General features: G+C 39.6%; 1 protein-coding gene across 4 annotated transcripts in view; it reads left to right on the top strand.

Moving 5' to 3' along the window:
- F5 (coagulation factor V) overlaps positions 1–20,691 on the top strand; it is a 77,959-nt gene that overhangs the window by 4,732 nt on the left and 52,536 nt on the right. For all 4 annotated transcript variants that reach the window (XR_003612282.2, XR_015766502.1, XM_028122996.2 and 1 more), the window contains exons 3-5: positions 5,228–5,350; positions 17,824–18,036; positions 19,915–20,058. Coding sequence is in view for 2 of the 4 variants with exons in the window: in XM_028122996.2 (XP_027978797.2) it covers positions 5,228–5,350; positions 17,824–18,036; positions 19,915–20,058 (480 nt within the window). In the remaining 2 variants the exon portion in view is untranslated. The remainder of the gene's footprint in view (positions 1–5,227; positions 5,351–17,823; positions 18,037–19,914; positions 20,059–20,691) is intronic.

Genomic DNA, 20,691 nt, shown 5'->3' on the forward strand with positions numbered 1-20,691 from the left:
GGCTGGAGCCAGACTCAGAAGAATTAGGAAGTGATGCTATTCAAAGCTTGGGCTGAATTGGCTTGAGGTAGAAGAGATACTACCTTCACAGAGGCTGGCAAGGCAACAGACCATAACGTTACTCCTAAAATTGCGTTTGTAGTTGTGTACAGAAAGTTGATCTCCTGTCCTCTGTCACAGAGTCTCTTCGTTTTCATAGCTCTGGCTCCAAGCTTAGTATATACAACAGACACTTAAGAAATATTTAATTAAATTAAACTGTAGGTGGGTAAAGGGAAAATGAGCTGGGAAATATATTCACTGGGCCTGGGGAAAAAAGAGGAATTGGACAGGTGTTTAGAGCCTTACCTGTGTGATTTTTGCCAAGTTAACTGAATTTGAATGTCTGGACCCTGTAGTCCACTGTGCTGAGTACCATAAGTGTTAGAAAGGCCAGGGCCAAGCTGGAGACTATCTTCTGAGCAGGAAGGAGTCACTGATAGTTTTTGGAGAGGAGAGTACTGTGATCAAAATCCTTTGAGATGGGGCGCCTGGGTGGCTCAGTTGGTTAAGCGGCTGCCTTCGGCTCAGATCATGATCCCAGGGCCCTGGGATCGTCCTGCTGAGCAGCAAGCCTGCTTCTCCCTTTCCCTCTGCTACTTACCCTGCTTGCACTCTTTCTCTATCAAATAAATTAATAAAATCTTTTTTAAAAAATCCTTTGAGATGATTAGCTTTGTAGAAATTTCCTGATTCGACCTCATTAATAAGAAGTAGACCTTGATCATTAATTTATGTTTAAGCCCTGTGCACTTAAAACATCATCTTTCTGTTGACCCTTGTGTATCTCATAACACATTTGTTTTATGTGAACTCTGAGGCATTTTAACACCATTTTTAGGCAGCTTCTTCCTGAATTCTTGAAGTTACTTAACTATAAATCCCTGAAAGGCAAGGCAAAGGTAGTGTTTTATTCATCTTTGTATCCCTGTAGTAGCTGATACAGTGAGGCAAATCTGAGGTAAAGCCTATGAAGCTCCGAGTTTAAACACTGCCATTGACTATGTGACCTGCCCCATTCCCAGCCTGGTCCTAGGTCATTGGCACCTTTCCCCTATTTCCTGCTCTGCCCATCTGGCAGGTGTCATTCTAGCTGAACCCTGAACAAATGAGTCATGTGACACTTCTGCCGCATAAGCCCAGAAGTCACTGTAATTGTGGGTGGGGGCGAGGCTGTAGAACTGGGGATCTGAAGGTGTCCATCCAGTGAGGTTTGCAGACATGCGGACAGGTGGAGGTGCTGGGCTCATTTTCAGGAATCCTGCCTGGGGCTTTAAAATGGCTAGTGTTGACTCTGAATTTTTTCAAGGAAGGTTATGAAATGTTTGCTCCTGAAGGGGTTTTAAACTAGCTGCAACAATGGGCTTCCCTGTTTTCTGTAATTTATTATTTACCTGAACACAGGGGATTTGATTAGCTGACTTCATGTTGTCCTTTTCAACTCCAAAACTGCATGAAATTGGGTACAAGCTGTGCTACCTTCCTGGGGCCACAAGATAGGTGACTCTTTCCCCCACTTCAGTGGCTGGGTTCCAGGCCATCTGGCTGACAGAGGAGCTAACCAGCAGCTCAGGCAACATTCAGGCATGTGTTTGCCCACATGCGGGAAGTATTTGGTTTGCATTTATGAAAACATCCCTTTGTTTTGCCTTAATTCCGAAGAAACAGAAAGGGAGGCAAATAAATACTCCAGACCATTCATTGCAGCAAGAGGTCTTATTAGGTTAAATAACTTAGGAGACTTATCCTGGGCACTGGGCATTTGTAGCCATGTGATGCTAACAAACAAATCATCCGAGCAAGGCAACCATGGCAACAAAATGCAGTGCACACTGTGACAACATAGTCAGCACTCTTTTGGGCTCCTGGGCATTCCCAGTAGGTGGGAATAGCCCAGTGGGGGCTTCCATCAGGAGCTAGGACTGAGGGTAGCAGCCAGAAGAGAGAGGTCAGCTAGTGGAGGCAGATGTGGTCAGGAGTCAAAAACGGTGTAGACATTGGAACTATTTCAGGAAAGGAGGTGGTTCTGAACCTGCTCTGTGCAAGGTGGTAGAGAAAGCTTTGGTTCAAGAGTCCAGAGACCTGAGTTCTAACCCCAGCAGTGCCACCCAATGATTGACTGACCTTGAGCAAACCATCCTCCCTGACCCCACATCCCAGGCTTTGTAAGTATCTCTAAAATGAGGATTGAACAATGTGACCTCCACAGTCCTGTGTAAAGCTAACACACAAGCAAACAAAAAGCTTCAGGCACAAGATCAGCATAAACTCTAGTACTGGGAATTCAGTGAAAGCAATAAGAAAACTGCAGGTAGAAAGACAGAAGTAGGGGAAGGGAGCTTCTGACTCAGAGATCCTGTTTTCCCATTGCCAATAGGTAACAAATTGCCGCAAACAGTAGCTTAGAACAACACAAATTTATTATCTTATAGTTCTTGAGGTCAGAAGTCCAAAATAAGTTTCACTGGGTTAAAATCAAAGCGACAGAGCTCTCCCCCTCTGGGGGAGAATTGTCTCCTTGCCTTTTCCAGTTACTAGAAGCAGCCTGCATTTGTGAGTTCATGGCCCTTTCCTCCCTCTTCAAATCCGCAGGGTTGCGTCTTCCAATTCTGAATTCAGCTTCTCCTGCGTCCCCTTTATAAGGACCCTTGATTACATTGGGCCCTCCTGGATAATAATCTAGGAAACTTTCCCATTTCAAAATCCTTACCTTAGTCACACCTGCAGAGCCCCTTTGGCCATCCCAGGGAGCATATTCACAGGTCCCAGGAGATAAGATTTGGACATCTCTGGGGGGCCATTATTCTGCCTACCATATCTACCAAACAAGACCCTCCTGCAGTGTCCTCATTTCAGAGAATGGTACCCTTGTGCACCCAGCCCTCCACCCTGCCGCCCAGCCAGAACATCACCAGCCAGCCATGGCAACTTGGTCTCCCTCACCCTCCACCTGTATCCCATCCATCAAGTCCTGACAGTTTGATCTCCTAATAGCTCCCTAGTATGTTCTCATCACCTCCACAACTATCACCTTACACTAAGTCACCAACATCACCTCCCTGGAGCTTTCTATCTGTTCTCTCAGCATCCACTCTGAGTTCTCCCCAGCTCATCCTCCACCAATGCACCCAGAGATTTAAAACCCAAAATCTGGTCCATGTCTCACCCCTGCTAAAAACTCTTTATTGGCTTCCAAGTACACTCAGAGGCAAAACTCTAAAAGATGTAGAAGGCTCTACATGACGGGGCCTCTGATCATGCCTTCAGCCTCACTGTGGCCATCTGTCAGTTCTCTGAATAGGCCAAGTTTTCTGGTGCCACGGGCCCTTTGCACATGCTCATCCCACTCCCTGAAATGCCCCTGCCCATGCCTTTACCTCTTGCCTTTGGACTTCAGTTAAAGCATTGCTTCCTCAAGGAAGTATTTCCCAACCCTGATCCCCTCCCTGCCTCCAAGATTAGACAAGATCCCTCTGTCAAATGCTTTTCAGAGTATCCATGCTTTTCTTTCATAATACTTTCCACAGTTTGTAATTAAATGTTTGTGTGATTATTTGTTAAAATCTGTCTCTCCTACTTTTTTTGTAAGCTCTGTGAAGGCATCTATTTTACTGACCATTACAGTTCTGTAAGTGGAGGCCTTATAAACATGATCATCACCCCTGCAAACAAATACTGGTTGAATTCCATGACTGCTCTACCTTTCTTCTCAAGCTCCTGTGATCCCTGCTGGGTGGAAGCCAACCCCACAGAGTTTACAGATGGCAGGGAAGTGACAACAGTCAACTTTTGTCACTTGTCTGAAATAGGACTTCTGGTGACAGGTTCTCAAGCTTTAAAAGACATCAGAATCGCTCAGGAGCACATGTTAAAAGTGTGCTCCCAAACTCCAACTCCAGAGGCTCGATTTGTTGGGGCTGAGATAGGAATCTGCCTTTTAGTTAGACCCCATGTGATTCTCATGCAGAGAATCCAAGGACTACATTTTGGGAAATTCTCATTTATGAATCTTCCAAAGTCCAGTTCAAATATCACCTCCTCCCCTAACTCCTCAGACAGAACTGGTCCTTCATCCTCTCTACTCCTACAGTACTTTGCCCACATCTCAGCGGTAGCTCCTACCATATGTTTATCCCCAAACTAGCTTGAGAACTCTTTGAGCACAGGGACAGTGTCTTATTTACCCATGTGGCCCCAGCACTCAGCATGCCTGTCATGTAGTACATGAAACCTCACTCTTGATATCTGCACCTATAACCTGTCATCCCACTGTGTCCCACACTGAAGGAAGTGATAACATTGTTTACCCAGTTGCTCAGGTAAAAAAAAACCTCAGGATCATTCTTGACTTCCCTCACTCACATGCCACATCAGCAAATCCAGCTGGCTCTATCTTCAAAATGTCCAGAATCCAACCTCTTCTCGCCACTTCCCTGCCATGCATGCTGGCTTATCTGTACCATCTGCTCTTGTTTCCACTCCCGTCACTACACAGACTGTTCTCTACGCAGCAGCAAGGATATACTTTTTTTTTTCAGAACGCACTTTTAAAACCATGTCTGTCTGCTGCACAAAGCCCCAGTGATTTCCCATTTCATTCAGAAGATAATCCAAAGTCCTTACCAAGACCCGTAAAGCCTCACATGATCCGCCCCCTCCCTCATCTCCTCTCTCTCTGCCTGCACTGTTTTTCTTACTGTTCTTTGGACGCATCAAACTCACTCCTCTGTGCTTGCCTTAGGACCAGAGTACCCTGTGATTTTCTCCTTCACCTCATTGGGGTCTCTGAGATCTCCCACCACAGGGAGATCTAACAGGGCCAGTCACCTTCCCTCAAATCACCCTGCATAACTGAAAATGAACACCTTTCTTTTCTTGACCAAAGACAGTAATCTCCAAAAATGACAGGGGTCAGAATGGGGTAGACATGGTCAGAACTATTCCTTCTCTCTCTTGACTTGCCTGGGGCCCAAGACAAGCATTTCTACCTTCCTGTTCTGACCGGACTGCATGCCATGTAGAGACAATGTGCTGGCAAAACCTTCTAGATTGAAGACAAGCAAGCCAGCCTCAGGACCAGGAAGAATGACAGCCATCACTCATGGGGTTCTCTGCATGTCTCCATGCTTAGCAGCTCTGTCTTTGGTAGTCCTGAACACAGATATATTATAAATCCTTGTTTCCATAGGACTTCTTGGGCCTACTTTATATGCTGAAGTTGGAGACATGGTGAAAGTTCACTTTAAGAATAAGGCAGACAAGCCTGTAAGCATCCATCCTCAAGGAATTAAATACAGTAAATTCTCAGAAGGTAAGAGTAATTTAATGTCCCCAGTATCAGACATTTAAAACCAGATTTTTAACCATATGTTAGAGAAATCTCCTTTCCTTCAACTGGTAATTATGAAAGTTGTTGCCTTTGTAAGTTTCAGGGAGAAAAATGAAAAATTCTGGAGTCATCTAGACCTCAGGTTTTCACTAGGTTCTTGCTCTTTAACAGTTGGTTGGGCAAATTACCTAATCTTTCTGAATTCCAATTTATTCATCTGTAAAATGAGAACATACACATTGCAAAGTGGTTTAAAGCAAGGGGTCCACAAACTTCTCTGTGAGAAGCCAAATAGTAAGTATGATTGGCTTTGGGATCTCTGTTGTAACTAGTCAACTCTACCTTTTAGTACAAACACCATCACAGACAATGTGTAAGTGAATGAGTATGGCTGTGTCCCAGTAAAACTTTATTTACAAAAACAGACAGCTGGCTGGATGTAGCCCATGAACTGTAGTTTGAAATAGTGACATAAGACTAACCTGACACATAAAGCTCACTTAATAAGTGGTATTTGGTGGTGGTGGTAGTAGAAGTGTTATTAAAATTTTGGACAAAGTGAAATGGTTAAGAACATAAGCTTTGAAGGCAGACTTAGGTTCAAATTCCAGCTGCATCACCTCTGGTTCTATGAACTTAACATCTCTGAGCTTCAGTCTTTTCATCTATAAAATGTGAACAGTTATACCCACCCTGTAAGACTGCTTTGAGGATTAAAATGAGACCATTTAGGTAGTGTATAAAATATGATTCCCAGAACATGGTAAGCCCTCAATAAATCACAACGATGATGATGACAACAACGGCAAAGTTCACGAAGATGAAGGTGACAAAAGTGACCACATCAGCCACGTGGGAGTAAGTACCTGTTGTTGACCTTGTTCTGATTATTTCCATTATGCTGATGTTCAGACCACAAGAATAGTGGAGTTCTCCCAGGAGCTGATATAAGGAAATTGTATCCATATTGTAATAGATTTTAGTATAATAACAGTTTTAAATAACTTCAGACCTTTCATGACTCACAGATCTTTTTCCCATATGTTCTAGCCCTCATACCTTTGAAGGGGGCAATTGTGGTTTACAGTTCAGGTTCTGGAAGTAGACTGCTTGGTGCAAATCCTGGCTTACACTTACTAGCTGTGTGACTTTTGAAAAGTTACCTGACCTCTCTGTGCCTCATCTCTCTCATCTGTAAAATGAGAATAAGAATCATATCTACCTCATATGAGTTTGTTGTCATGAAATCTTTGGATAATGCCTAGCATATAATAAACTCTTGATAGATATTAGACATGATGGTGAAGTTGATTCTTCAATCAAAATGTGTTCCAGTTATGTTTAAAATTTTTAAGTGTATTCAGATAATTTCATATTTATCTGATAATTTATGGATTACATAGTGACTTTTACATTTATTATATTTATTATTTTTTGTGTAAATTAGCAGTCAAATTCATTCCAACTAAGGTATATATGACTGATAATAGTTAATGAACTACCCTTTCCAGGAGTATTTGCATTAGCACTTAATCTTTGGCTTGAGGAAAAACAATGAAGCATTAACTGAAATTTCAGGCACCTTAAAGGGCCAATTTGGCAAGACTCTGAGTGAGGTAGCATGTGTAGGCGTCTCTCCTACGTCCCTAAAATCATACAGTGGCATAGCAAACAACCATTTAACCTACTTATGAGGCTTCCGGGCAACTACATCAAGAATTCAGCAATGTAATGCCAGAGGGAAGAAACCCCAAAATGTCACATCCAGGTTCCATTTCAAATGTGGGAGGAGGTAAGGTTCGTGGACTTTGTATTCCAGCTGGGCCTGTTTGCACGGGGAATGAACCTTGCAACATTACCCCCCTTCCTTTACTCTTTATTTGTTCCTGCACTCCCCCACAGCCAATCATCTATGAGAAACTGTTTAAGATGCTCCCACCACTTCCACTAGTCACCTAAATCTGAAAACGGTAAATCCAGATTGGTGGGAAGTGAAATTTTATTTTGGAAATGAGATGCAAACCCTATCTATTTAAGATAGAGTGCCCTATGGTAAAAGACAAGTCTTCTGTTCATTTTAGTGTGTCCTCTGTGTTAAAATAAGGCGTCTTCTTCTTGCCTGACACTCACCCTGGCCCACAGCCGTCCTCTATGGTTTGAACTATTTGGGGCAGTGTGGAAATCAATTAACCACATACTGAGCCAGCTACATGAGAATCCAGATTCCTTTTTTGCAGAGGTAGGTATTTGAGAGATGGATGGTGGGAGATTGAGACAATATACTAGGCCTAAGGCAGGACTCAGTCCTTGCCCCTATGGCTGCTTGATCTAACCAGTCGATGATCCAACCTTGACAGCAATCCTACTTCTCTGGGAATTAATCCTTGAGCCCCACCAAGGATTTGGAGACCTACTCTCATCAGCTAGAAGGAAAAGATAGCCATGGAAAGAATGCCGGCTTTAGAGCCGGAATGACCTGGCTTTAAGTTTGGGCAATTTGGGGCAATTTTCTTTACCACTAACCTTTAGTTTTACATCTGTGATATGGGCATAGCAATTCCTCCCATCGAAGGCTATTACAGGGATAAGTCATAATATATGTAAAGTTCTTGGCACATAGTTGGTACACAACAATGTTAGTTGCTGTTGGTGTGGTTATTTCATGGTTCTTCATGGTGCAGGTGTTAAATTTTGTTTTCAGTAGCTTAGATTGAAGGAAGTCCTTGGCCTTGATAGTGCTCATCATTTTATTTGTACTTGAATGAAATAAAACTCTCTCATAGAATTTAGATGTCGAAATGAAATAAAATTGCACAGAAAACCTCAGTTATCCAGAGCACAGAGGAATGAGTCATTTTGAATCATTACATTTTCCAGATAGTTTGGGGTTTACTTCTTTAAGTGTCTGAGATATTTTTTAATCACCTCAGATATATGTTATATTTCCCCAGACTCTTTAAAACGGGGGATGAGAAGTAAAACTCTAATCTCTTCCTAAGCCATTACTTCTAATCCATGAGATTGTACAAATGTTAGAATTATATGCAGTCTAAGTAAATGACTTGAAACGAAGGTCTACATTATTGTCTATGGTATTGTCTATGGGTGAAGCCCTGAGCTTTCATTCATTTTTTTTTTAATATCTATTTTGGTTGCCCGGAAGTCTTGTTGCTTTTTTAAATTCTTGACTATGCTTTAGTTAGTTGATGGTTGGAAATCTGAGTTCTGGCCAGGAAAGATGCTATTTCAGTGTAGAAGTCTCATGCTGGCCTTTCATCCATAAATTGGCAGCACCTGACATAAATGCCAGGTTGTAGCTTGGTGTTGCCAAACCACTCCTGCCTGCTCCCCTCTCTCCAGGCATGCCTGGGAGAAACCACACTAGTACACAGGGTGAGAATGAGTAACCCATTTGACAGGTTGGACAAATCACAATTTGTAAAAATACAAGAACATTTCCTTTAGGCATGTATTTGGTAGGAATACATTTTTAAACCAGGAAATAAAATATCTGCAGCTATACCTAATCACTTAAACACTTTCTATCACTAAATGTTTCAATTTGAGGCTAAAATTTCAGAAAGTATAGCTTGCATGCACTGAACTGTTTGTAATGATGCACCTTTGAGCAAATTTTGTTCTTCAGTAAGTTTTCTGTAGCTGTTTTGGTCAATTAACTTTAAAAGTTTGTTTCAGAGTGAGTCTTAATATTATTCATTTATTTGCTTTATATCGTCACTTAAATGTGTGAGTTGCATTATGAATGTTTTATCACAAAATTAGTTTTATAATATTCAGCTGCCTGCTAGTATGCCAACTCTGAATAGAAATGATGGATAGATAGATAGATGATAGATAAAATGCATTTTCCATCAAAGATTGTTTTTTGCATCTGGTGTTGCCAAATTCTCCATATGAAAACTTAGTCTTTTGGGTTTTTCCAAAGCATTCCAATGCTTGACATAATGTGGACAATGATATGTTTCACTTTTCGTCTGAATATTTTGTCACTTCCTTGAGTATATGATAAATACCCAAAACAAATTGTAGTGGCTGATATAATAATTCTCATAAATCTCAACAATGTGAATTCCCCTTCAAAAGAGACTTGCAATCCCCATGCAGTGGAATCAGTTTCCTTAGAAAATATCGGCATTCTACTTTGCCCATTAACTAAATTACAGCTTCTAGAAGAAGGCTCCTAGTCTTTGAATGCATACTGAAGCACTCACTAAGATAATTAAATGGAGAGGAAAAGGGCCATTCAGAAAAAAATGAGCAACAAGGGAGGATCTCAAGAAGGAACACCCTAATGGGTGACCAAAATGGATCTTTATGTAACTTCACTTTCCCAAACCTTGTATGCAGCATTTTACATTTGAAAAAAAATACTGAGAGCCTTTTGGCAAATAATTGGTTCATGGTGGTAAGTAAACAAATTGCAATGCTGATTATGGACTGAGAAGGAAGTGAACAGACTTGAGTAAATATAAAATAAAGGGTTACCCTTGTGTGAAGAATCTATCCTCGCAAGAAGCTGAACAAGGATTTCTTGTGCTCTAGCACAATAGTCTTTCCTGTCCATTTCTCCCCTCTTCAGTTAAGAGCTTAAACTTTTATTTTGATTACAACGTCAAAATCAGATTCACCAAAAATGCATTTCATAAATGCTTCCTTTAAGTAGCTGTTTATATTTCATGCCTCATATTATGTAGGTTGTGAAATCAAAGCTACAACATGCCTGTTTTATTCTAGACTAAACGTAAGATAAAATACTTTGAAATTAAAATAAAAACATTGATTAAATTATCCCAAAATTATCTCATTAGTAATCCTCGCTCAGTATAATTAGAGAATCTTTCCCCATGTACAAATTTATTCACTATTTGTTTCAAGAAGCTCATAATTCACCTTTTAAGTAGTATAGCAAACTTAATTAAAACCATTCATTCAATTATTTTAAATTTATCTTGTATGTAACTTCATATTCGTATTCATGAATATGGAATTCTCAATAATTTACTTTGGTCAGCTATACAGACATTTAAAAACTATTGTTTGTTCAAATAAAACTGGATATGAAGCCCTGATCATTTAAAAATAAATTTGATATTGTTCAAAAATCAGTCACACTGCTATATTTGGTATGTGTTAAATTGAAGTCTTTTAGGTGATTCTTAGATATTTATATTGTTTGGTTCTTATTATGATGCACAATGTGTTCTAACTGTGGCTTCTCCACTGAAGTGGCCCTAAAAGAAATCTAGAGGTGAAGCCCATCACAGCCAAGGTACCAGCATGTACCCTACTGTTAACTGAGCTGTGAGCCCCTCAGGGTCTTACCGACTTCTTATATTTGTGTCCAGGAAACTCCCACAGAGCCTCGAAACATGGTCATGATGATGATGATGATGGTTTCTGAACTGAGGGACTGAGGAGTGCATTAGAAAGTAGAGCCTACACGTTATTTTCCCCTTTCTCTGAAATTTTGCTGGTGATTGTGAACAACTATCTAATCTTATTACCAGTTTTTACCACTTTCAGAGTAGATACGTCACCACCTCTAATCTTTCTCACATGTGTTAGGAGAACGCAAGAACACTTACATACATCTTATCAGCGGTAAAACACAAAGGAAAGAGGCTGTATCAATTGCAAAGTGGCTGAGAAAGAAAATAGTCAATATACTAAAATGTATTGCGACAGGCTGCCATAGCATTGGTTAGGAGCCAGACATTTTAACATATGTTTTTAGTCCTCATTACCCATCAAAAAGGATAATATTATTTCTAGAGAAAAGATTATATTGTTACAAATGAGACAGGTGAGGCTAAAAGGGAGGCTAAAGAAACTGCCAAATTCACACAGTCAGCAAGTGATACAACCAAGAAATTTCAATTTTGGACTCTCCCACAATCTAGTGAGAAAAATTATCATTAATTATATATTCTCACAAATATTTAATTAAAAATTATGATGAATATTATATGTATTTATGAATACTATTAGAGATATATAAATATCATACAGACAAAATATATCAGGGAATGGGTAACCTGGCACTTAGGCTGATGTCTGAAGGATGAGCATGCATTTCTCCAGAGAAAGAGAGGAAGAACTTCAAAAGTTATCTCTCACCCTACAAAGAATACCACATTTTGTCCTTTTGAGAACTTCTAAAGGCAATGGAAAGAATGCCACTTTCCACTATAGGAATTTCCTATGATGTTTTGACAGCTGGAACAATGGAAGCATCATGTCCAGGAACATCATTTTTTAACTTCATGAGGCCAAGAATCAGGAAGCATTGAATAAGGGCCATCATGCTTGATTCAAGATAGCTCGAGTCAAAAACTTACTATGCCAGGTCCAGTCAATAGACAAGGTTTGACCTGAGAGGGCAACTCTCCTTATCACACCTGTTTGTTCTTTGCTTCCAAATCTATTTAGTAACTTTCCAGAGACAATTCTTCCTGTTTATTAGCAGAGACTCTTCCTTATAAACTCTTTCTTTCTTTTTGATTTAGACTGAAATAATATTATTACTATCAGGAAATTGTTCAAGCCTTTAACATTTCTCAACTCCTTATTATTCAGATTCTAATATTCAGATCCTTTTCATCATCAGAGTGAAAGTTCAGCCTATGGCCAATATTGATTATCAGTGTCAAACTATCTTTGAGGGGAAAAAAAGATACAATGGAATCCCATGTTAAGATTTTCACTAGCACAACAGTCACAACTCAGATGCCTATAGCAGTCAGGAGGCTAATTCAATGAAAAAATATGTCTTTTAGGGACTGGGGACCACAGAGTCACTGTCCTATCTAAAGGAGGTAGCCAGGATTCATGACAGGCATATTCTATGCAGGAATTTTATCCAGTGTCACAAGAACAACATTTTAGTTGTTATTGTTGTTGTTGTTGTTGTTGTTGTTATTGTTGAAGACAGCAACTCAGATTCTTAGATAGTATCTCCATAATGTTAATGTTGGCATTTAATTTGTTGTAATACCATGCAATCTTAAACACCTGGGAGCTAAGACTTGATAACCTTGATTTTAGCCCACAGGGTCTTAAACCTTAGGAATTCAATACACTCTCAGTGAGCACCTTCTCCATGCTAGGCACTGTGCAAAGTACCAAAGATATTAACGCAGATATAATCCAGCACCTGCCTTTGAGTTGTTCACATTCTGGTGACAGTAATGTGCGTGATGCAAATAGTTATTATCTAGTTGGAGAAAATGAAATAAATCATACAGTGCCATATGTATTTAATTATGAATTATGATGGGTGCTGTAAAAGAAAAATACGTAGCATAATTAGAGATCAGGAAAGGAGTAAGCTTACATTTAAGGTGACATCTAAAGGATGAGCACACATTTATCCAAAGGAAGACAAAGAGGAAGAATACTCTAAGCAGAGGAAGTGGTATCTGTAAGATGGAATTTGGCTTGTTGGGGAACTAAAAGGTGGCCCAAGAGAGTGATATATAGTAAACAAGAGGAAAAGTCACACACAATGAGAGTGTAGGGAGAAGTAGGGTGGTTCATATTAAGAATTTTGTGAAAGAAGAAGCTATCGTTAGGATTTTAAGCAGGAATATGGCAAAGTAAGACCTGGAGTTTCAAGGGATTATTCTGTATACAAGTTGGGAAATGGATTGGGAGGGTACTCTGGTACCAGAATCCCAGTGACCAGTTAATAGGCTAATTCTGGAGTCTAGTTTTATCCTAGGGTGATGGCATTAGAGACACAGAGACGAGTGCAAACTTGGGATATATATTTTTGGGGGTAGTAGGTCGCTGTTGGAGTACAAAATATGCACAGCTTAGAGGTATGGAGGGAGATGACACTGGATAGGTAGACTGGAAAAACTCATGAATGACTTCAGCCGCCATAATAACAAACTTGGACTTCATTCTATGGGTAAGGCAATGCTCTTGAAAGTTTTGCAGAATGAGTTAACCCTGTTGGATGTGTGTTGAGCAAATAGTAACCTGATTCACTCTCCAGTCAAGACTTTATGGTCCCACTGTAACTAGTCTTTTCCATATACCATCAGTGTAATCACCATCAATAAATTGTCAGCTTCCTAGAGCATTAAAATCCATCTTTGTTTCCTATCTGTAAGGCTGATATCATGACTATCATATTATTTCAAGTTTGGTTGTATTCTTTCCCATACATATAAAGATGATGCTCTGTCCTATGGAGATATGTCAGTTAATCTAGATATCTCTACCAACTCTTCTATCTCATGGCATCCATGCTCAGAACCTCATGTGGTATTGTAATGCATGTTGCTGCCGTGCCTGAATGCCTCATTGATGATGGATGCATGTGTCTTATTTCACACTCTTATCTGGAGAGCCCAAACATATGCTGATGCTGTGCAAGCTCACATGACTGTGAGTGGAATTGATTTTCCCGATGATGTGCAATTAGACAACAGTAGCTAACACTGTTGCAATATAAAATATTCTACATAGAAATTTAGCATCTCAGACTTTGACTTCTGGAAATGAGGGATCAGATTTACCCTTTTGCTTAACAACTAGACAGACAGACAGACAAAATATATGAAACAGCAGTTTTCAGATACTGAACAACAGACAATACAAGAGAATTCTCCATGGGAGAAAAATAACAAGTGAGGTGGGTCCTATGTGTACCCAAGCTCACGGCATGGAGAGGGTTTCAAGGGCATAGCATAATGAGGGCGAACCCAAGCAGAGCTCAATAGTCCTTTGAGTTACGAAAACAGAGTTTAGACCTTTGGTAGGCCAAAGTGGCTGGATTTGCAGGACAGAATCCTGAAGAGGATGATACAGACACAGAGAATGAGTTCTTGAGAATCTACGCAGAAGTCTTGTCAAGTCTTCAACTAAGTGCTGATCTGTACATGCATGTGAGGAAAATATTAAAAGTAAGGAAAATACCACCAGAAAGTAACAGGCAGAATAGTCCCTGGACCACACACATAAAAACAGTTTATGTTCCCATCATCAAACATGGAAAGACCTCCTAACAAATGGGCACTGAGTAGAGATAGAATCAACAGAAGGCACAGGAGTTGGATAAAAATAGTCTAGACTGCAGACTACTCAGAAGGTGACAAAGCCTTAAAAACAAGCCTTGAAAGTATCAAATCAATTCCATGTCTCTTAACTGTTTGCCAACATAAAATACTATTTACAAGAATGGAACAAAATCCAGCAAGCAACATGTAAAACTCACAATGCTAATAAAAATCAATAAGCATTAAAAGAAGCAGGAGAAGTACTACCCATAACCAAGAAAAAACTTAATCAATAGAAACAGGTCCAGAAATAAAAGAAATGATAGAACTGGCAGGCAAAGACATTAAGATGGCTGTTATAAATATTCTCCATATGCTCCAGAGCATGATGAGGAGAGAGATAGAAGACATAAAAATGCATAAATGGAAACTCTATAGCTGAATATAATAGCTGCAGTGGGAAGTACACCACCAGATGAGATTAACAGCCTTGTAGAAGAAAATATTAGAGAATATTATATATAGCAATAGAAACTATCCAAATGAATCACGAAGATAAAAAAGACTGAACAAAATTAACAAAGCCTCAGTAATCTATAGGACAATATCAAGTGATATCACATATGTGTAATTAGAATCCTAGAATGGGGAGGAACAGAAGAAATATTTGAAGAAATCGAGGCTGAAAAATTTCCAAATGTGATGACAGCCATAAAGCAACAAAGGCTTGACAAAACCAAAAAGAAAAATGAAGAAAACCATACCAAGGCACATAATAATCAGTTACTAAAGACCTGTGATAAAGAGAAAATGCGGTCAGAACAACAAAAACAAAAAGACACAGAAACAAAAATAAGAATGACAGCAGACGTCAGTAGAAACAATGCAAGCCAGAAGACAGTTAGGGATATCTTTAAAGTACTGGTGTGGAGTGGGGGAGGGCAATTTGTCCACTTAGTATTCTATGCCAAGCAAAAATATCTATTTAAAATGAAGAAAAAATAGACTGTCTTAAGCATAGAAATAAGAAATAATTTCTCACTAGCAGGCCAGAAAAACATGTTAAAGGAAGTCTTTTAGTCAGAAAAAAAATGATATTAAGGGCGCCTGGGTGGCTCAGTTGGTTAAGCGACTGCCTTTGGCTCAGGTCATGATCCTGGAGTCCCAGGATCGAGTCCCGCATTGGGCTCCCTGCTCGGCAGGGAGTCTGCTTCTCCCTCTGACCCTATCCCCTCTCATGGGCTCTCTCTCTCTCTCAATCTCTCGCTCAAATAAATAAATAAAATCTTTCAAAAAATGATATTAAAAGGATATTTGGATCCACAAGGAATAAAAAGCTTCAGAAATGGGTAATATAGAGAAAATTTGTCCTCATTTTTAATCTGTTGAAAAGATAATCATCTCAATTTAAATAAATAATATTTAATGCAATTAAATACAATTTATTACAGGGTATAGTATATATGCAGAAGTAAAGTGTATGCATACTAAACAATAGCACAAAGGCTAGGAGGGAGGAAATGGGAATATACTATTGCAAGTGTCTTATAAGCAAAATGGTATAATATTATTTGAAGGTAGACTCTTAAAGTCCTATCTTGTAAACTGAAGGGCACCACTAATAAAACAAAGCAAGGTTAATAAAATAATAGTGGAGATAAAAAGAAATATTCAATTAATCTAAAAGAAAGCAAGAAAAAGAAAAAGGAATAAAGACCAGATGGATAAACAGAAAATAAGAGCAAGATGGTAGATTTAAACTCAACCATATCAATAATTATATTATAAGCAAATGGGAAGAACAGTACAACTGAGAGACAGGTTCTAAGACTGGATAAAAAGAAATACCTTACTATATGCTGAATTTGAGAAATCCACTTTAAAGACAAAAACAGGAAAAAGTAAAAGATGGAAAAAGATATACCATACCAACTAACACTAACAAACACAAGAGGGTATATAATGTATTATTCCACTTATATGACCTTAGAGGCAAGAGGAATATAGTGACAGAAAGCACGTCAGTAGCTGCTGGGCCAAGAAGGTAGGGGAATGTACTGACTGGAAATGGCACAAGGCAACTTCTCAGAGTGATAAAACTGTTCTGTAGCTACACAACTGTACACATCTGTCAAAATTCAGCAAACATTATACTTAAAATTGGTGGATTTTATTGTATGCAATTTCAGTAAAGATGACGAAAGGAAGAGAGGGAGGGAAGCAGAAAAAGAGAGAGGAAGGAAAAAAGGAAGGGAGGAAGAAAGAGAAGAAAAGGAACAGGAAAGGAGAATGGGTGGAAAGAAATGAATCATTTGTTTTCATAAAGCACAATCACTTCAGTAAGAATTGTTTGTATGAACCCTTCACCCCATCGTGTAAAACATTTGATCCCTTTTTTCTGATCCTGATTGTCTGCCTGTGTCTCCACTCTGATGGTCTCCCCTTCGATGTCAAGTTTATCAAGCTGTTGTACCAAACAAAGGTAAATGTATCCCAAGAGAAATTCCTGCACCAGCTGATGATAGTGAAACTCACCTAATTAAATGAGGCATGGCTCACACATTTGGCTGTCCATAACAGGGACCTCCCCTTCCTGACCTCACTTGCTCCATCTCTAACCACATCTTCTTTTTGTTGTTGAAATTCCACCCAAGACTCTGCACTTCTTTTAATCAACAGCATCTCAGTTCCCTCTCTTCAATGAGAAAGACCAACTTGTACATCCTCCTCTCCCACCAGTCAGGCCCGGAGTACATATGGAGGGGTTAATGGTGGGTCTTCGGATACACAAAGGGCAGGAGTAAGACATCTAAACTTCAGATGGTAGACACATTTCATAATCACAACAGCAACCAGACGGCGTAGAGGAGCTGGACCCCAAGGCTCTTGGGACAATTGGGATGTTCAGAAGGAGAAGGTATGATAAAGCAATAAAATAGGGCTGAGAGTGGCAGAGGTGGGGAAGAAGATATGAAATACAGAAGAAAAACAAAACAACATAGAAACAGCTCTCAGTGTACCCACATCCCATGCTAACAGGCAGTTAAATGGACGATATCTTGTCAAGCACTACAGAGAAAATAGAAACAAAACCCATTCTCTTATCCTGAGGTGATTTACTGATCAAAGGTGATCCAGCTCTCTGATTATATTTAAATAACAATCCTTTAGGTAGCCTGGAAAATTAACTTTCTAAACCTTCATGAATATATTAGTATCTCCCTTATTCACTTCAGATCACCATAGAACAAAGCCCTTACAATTGCATAGACACAGAAGTGGGTATATGGGAATCTTTCCAGATAACGAAGGTTCACTTAGAAAGGCGTATACAGCTCTGTAGAGATCTTGTGTTCCCCCAGATCTGAAGATGATGAAAAAGTTGTCCTCAGTGACTGTCCAGATGTTTTCATGACTCTTCTTCTCCAGGTGCTTCTTACTCTGACCATACATTCCCTGTAGAGAAGATGGATGATGCCGTAGCTCCAGGCCAGGAATATACCTATGAGTGGAAGATCAGTGAGGACAGCGGGCCCACACACAGTGACCCTCCATGCCTTACACACATCTATTACTCCTATGAAAATTTGATACAGGACTTCAACTCTGGGCTAATTGGACCTCTGCTTATTTGTAAGAAAGGTAAGAAAAAAAAAGAAAAAAAAAGAGCAACAACTAAGATTGAAATGGTAAGATGTACTATAATGGAGTGAGGCTTGGGAGAATCTTGGAAGCTTTTTGTAAATCAAACAAAGGGAGAAGCACAGAAACCAGATCCTTCCTTGACACTGGTATTGGAGGGTTAGAATCTTCCTGTTTCTTTGAATCCTTCCTTTGTCTCAGTCCTGGGAGACTCTCCCAAGTAAATCCCTGTCTGGGAGTATGTTCTGATACCAGGCCCATATGATCTATAACATTTACCTCAAGGCCAAGTCTTTTTGAAAGTATACAGCAGCCTATACATTGCTGAGCGTACTTGGAAAGAACTTTGACTAACATAATTGAGGTTTAGGTTGGTAATATGGTATACAAACATTCAAAACTCCAGCTTTCTTTCTTATAAACAAGCTGGACGCTTTAGGTGGCCGATTTTAAACATTCAATTGATTTTATAAAAAAAAGTCATTGGCTGGGCTTAGGAGCAAGCATGAATTTTCATTTTACCCCCAAATAATTCAACTCATCTTTCATTAAAACAATAAAGAATCACAATAAACTACACTGTGGGAAATAATATGATAGATTCAGCCTCTGTCTATACATACACACATACAGTCATAACTCACTTATTCAGTACACAAATACACATTTTCATTGCCTGGTATAAAAGATACTGTGATGGCACTGAAAAATTTTCAAATTTATAAAAAGCTCTTATTTCATTTTACTTTGATTTACTGTCAGCTGCCTTTCTCAGCTGTGAGAATGGATTAATCTTGACCTCAACAAATTCTCAAATGCCTCATTACATGTACAAGCAAGATGGCTTTAAGAAACTTGGAGTGTACTTTGTCAACTGAGCTAAAGTACCTCTTTATTGGCCTGTTGACACTAGAGGAAATGAGTATTTTCACTAAAGCCTTGACAGTCACCAGATGTTTTTTCTTTGTGCCTGATCAAGTTTAGCTTTAATCCTCATTCCTCTAGGCTATGAGGTGTCAGAGAAAATACTTACTGTGGCACCAGGATTTTAATAAGCCCCCGATCATTATTACTGGATAAAGATGCTATTTTTTTTAAGATTTTAATTATTTATTTGACAGAGAGAGACACAGCAAGAGAGGGAACACAAGCAGGGGGAGTGGGAGAGGGAGAAGCAGGCTTCCTGTGGAGCAGGGAGCCCGACAGGGGGCTCGATCCCAGGAGCCTAGGATCATGCCCTGAGCCGAAGGCAGACGCTTAACGACTGAGCCACCCAGGCACCCCAAAGATGTTACTTTTTAAAGATTTATTTATTGGGGCGCCTGGGTGGCTCAGTCAGTTAAGCATCTGCCTCCGGCTCAGGGCGTGATCCCAGGGTCCTGGAATCGAGCCCCACATCAGACTCCCTGCTCAGCGGGGAGCCTGCTTCTCCCTCTCCCACTCCCCCTGCCTGTGTTCTCTCTCTGTGTCTGTCAAATAAATAAATAAAATCTTTAAAATAAATAAGTAAAGATGTATAAATAAATAAATAAAGATTTATTTATTTATTTCAGAGAGCGAGAGTGTGCAAGTTGGGGGAGGGGCAGAGAGAGAGAGAGAATCTCAAGCAGACTCCATGCTGAGTGTGGAGCCCGATGCGGGGCTCGATTGCAGGACCCTGAGATCACGACCTGAGCTGAAGTCAAGAGTCAGCTGCTTAACTGACTGAGTCACCCAGGGACCCCAAGATGCTATTTTTTAAAATAAGAACTTCTTAAGGTTATCATTATAATTGACTGCTTGCCTTAATTTTTTTTTTTTTTTTTTTGCTATCTAGGAATACCTAGTGAGAATCTTCTGTCTGGGATGCTATTAAAAAGTACGTCTTTTCTTTCATAGGCACTCTTACTGAGGATGGGATTCAGAAGATGTTTGACAAACAACATGTGCTGATGTTTGCTGTGTTTGATGAAAGCAAGAGCGGGAGCCAGTCATCATCTTTAATGTACACAGTCAATGGCTATGTGAATGGGACAATGCCAGGTGACTCATGGGCTGCACGCTATCCACCACAGCAGAATCATCAGTGCCTTTGGTCCCATTCCTTTCCTCAAAGCCATATGGAAGTTGACCAAACTCATGCTATTTTTCAACTCCTAATCAAAAAGATAATGTTATCCACCTCAGTGGTTGTCAAGATTCCATCATCTGTTTTTTGGTTGTTTTTTTTTATATTAATACTATTTTATTTAACCCAATATATCCAAAATGTTATCATTTTAACACGGGATCAATATAAACAATTATTAGTGAGATAGTTTACATTCTTTCTCTTTATAGTAAATCTCTGAAATTCAGCACACCTTTTACCCTGATAGCACACCTCATTCCATGTTCAATAAGTGACAACCATCTTGGACGTGCAGCTCTAGACTTTGAACTAACGGTGTCATAAAGGGTTAAAACCGCCCCCCAGGGGGGTGACTTAGGTATTTCAAGGGTCAGATACATAGATGGTACATGTGCACAAATGCTGCCATACTTGGACTCTTGATTCATGAGAAGCCTTGAGAAGAGATCCAAGAAAGCATTTCTAGAACATTCTTCAGAAGAGTGTAATGTTATCATTTGCCAAATTCGTGGCTGTTCACTTGTCAAAATATTTTTTTGAGAAAA

Source organism: Eumetopias jubatus, unplaced genomic scaffold, assembly GCF_037043125.1.
Source record: "Eumetopias jubatus isolate StellerSeaLion01/CBP00866 unplaced genomic scaffold, mEumJub1_p1.0 scaffold_12, whole genome shotgun sequence".
NCBI lineage: Eukaryota > Metazoa > Chordata > Mammalia > Carnivora > Otariidae > Eumetopias > Eumetopias jubatus.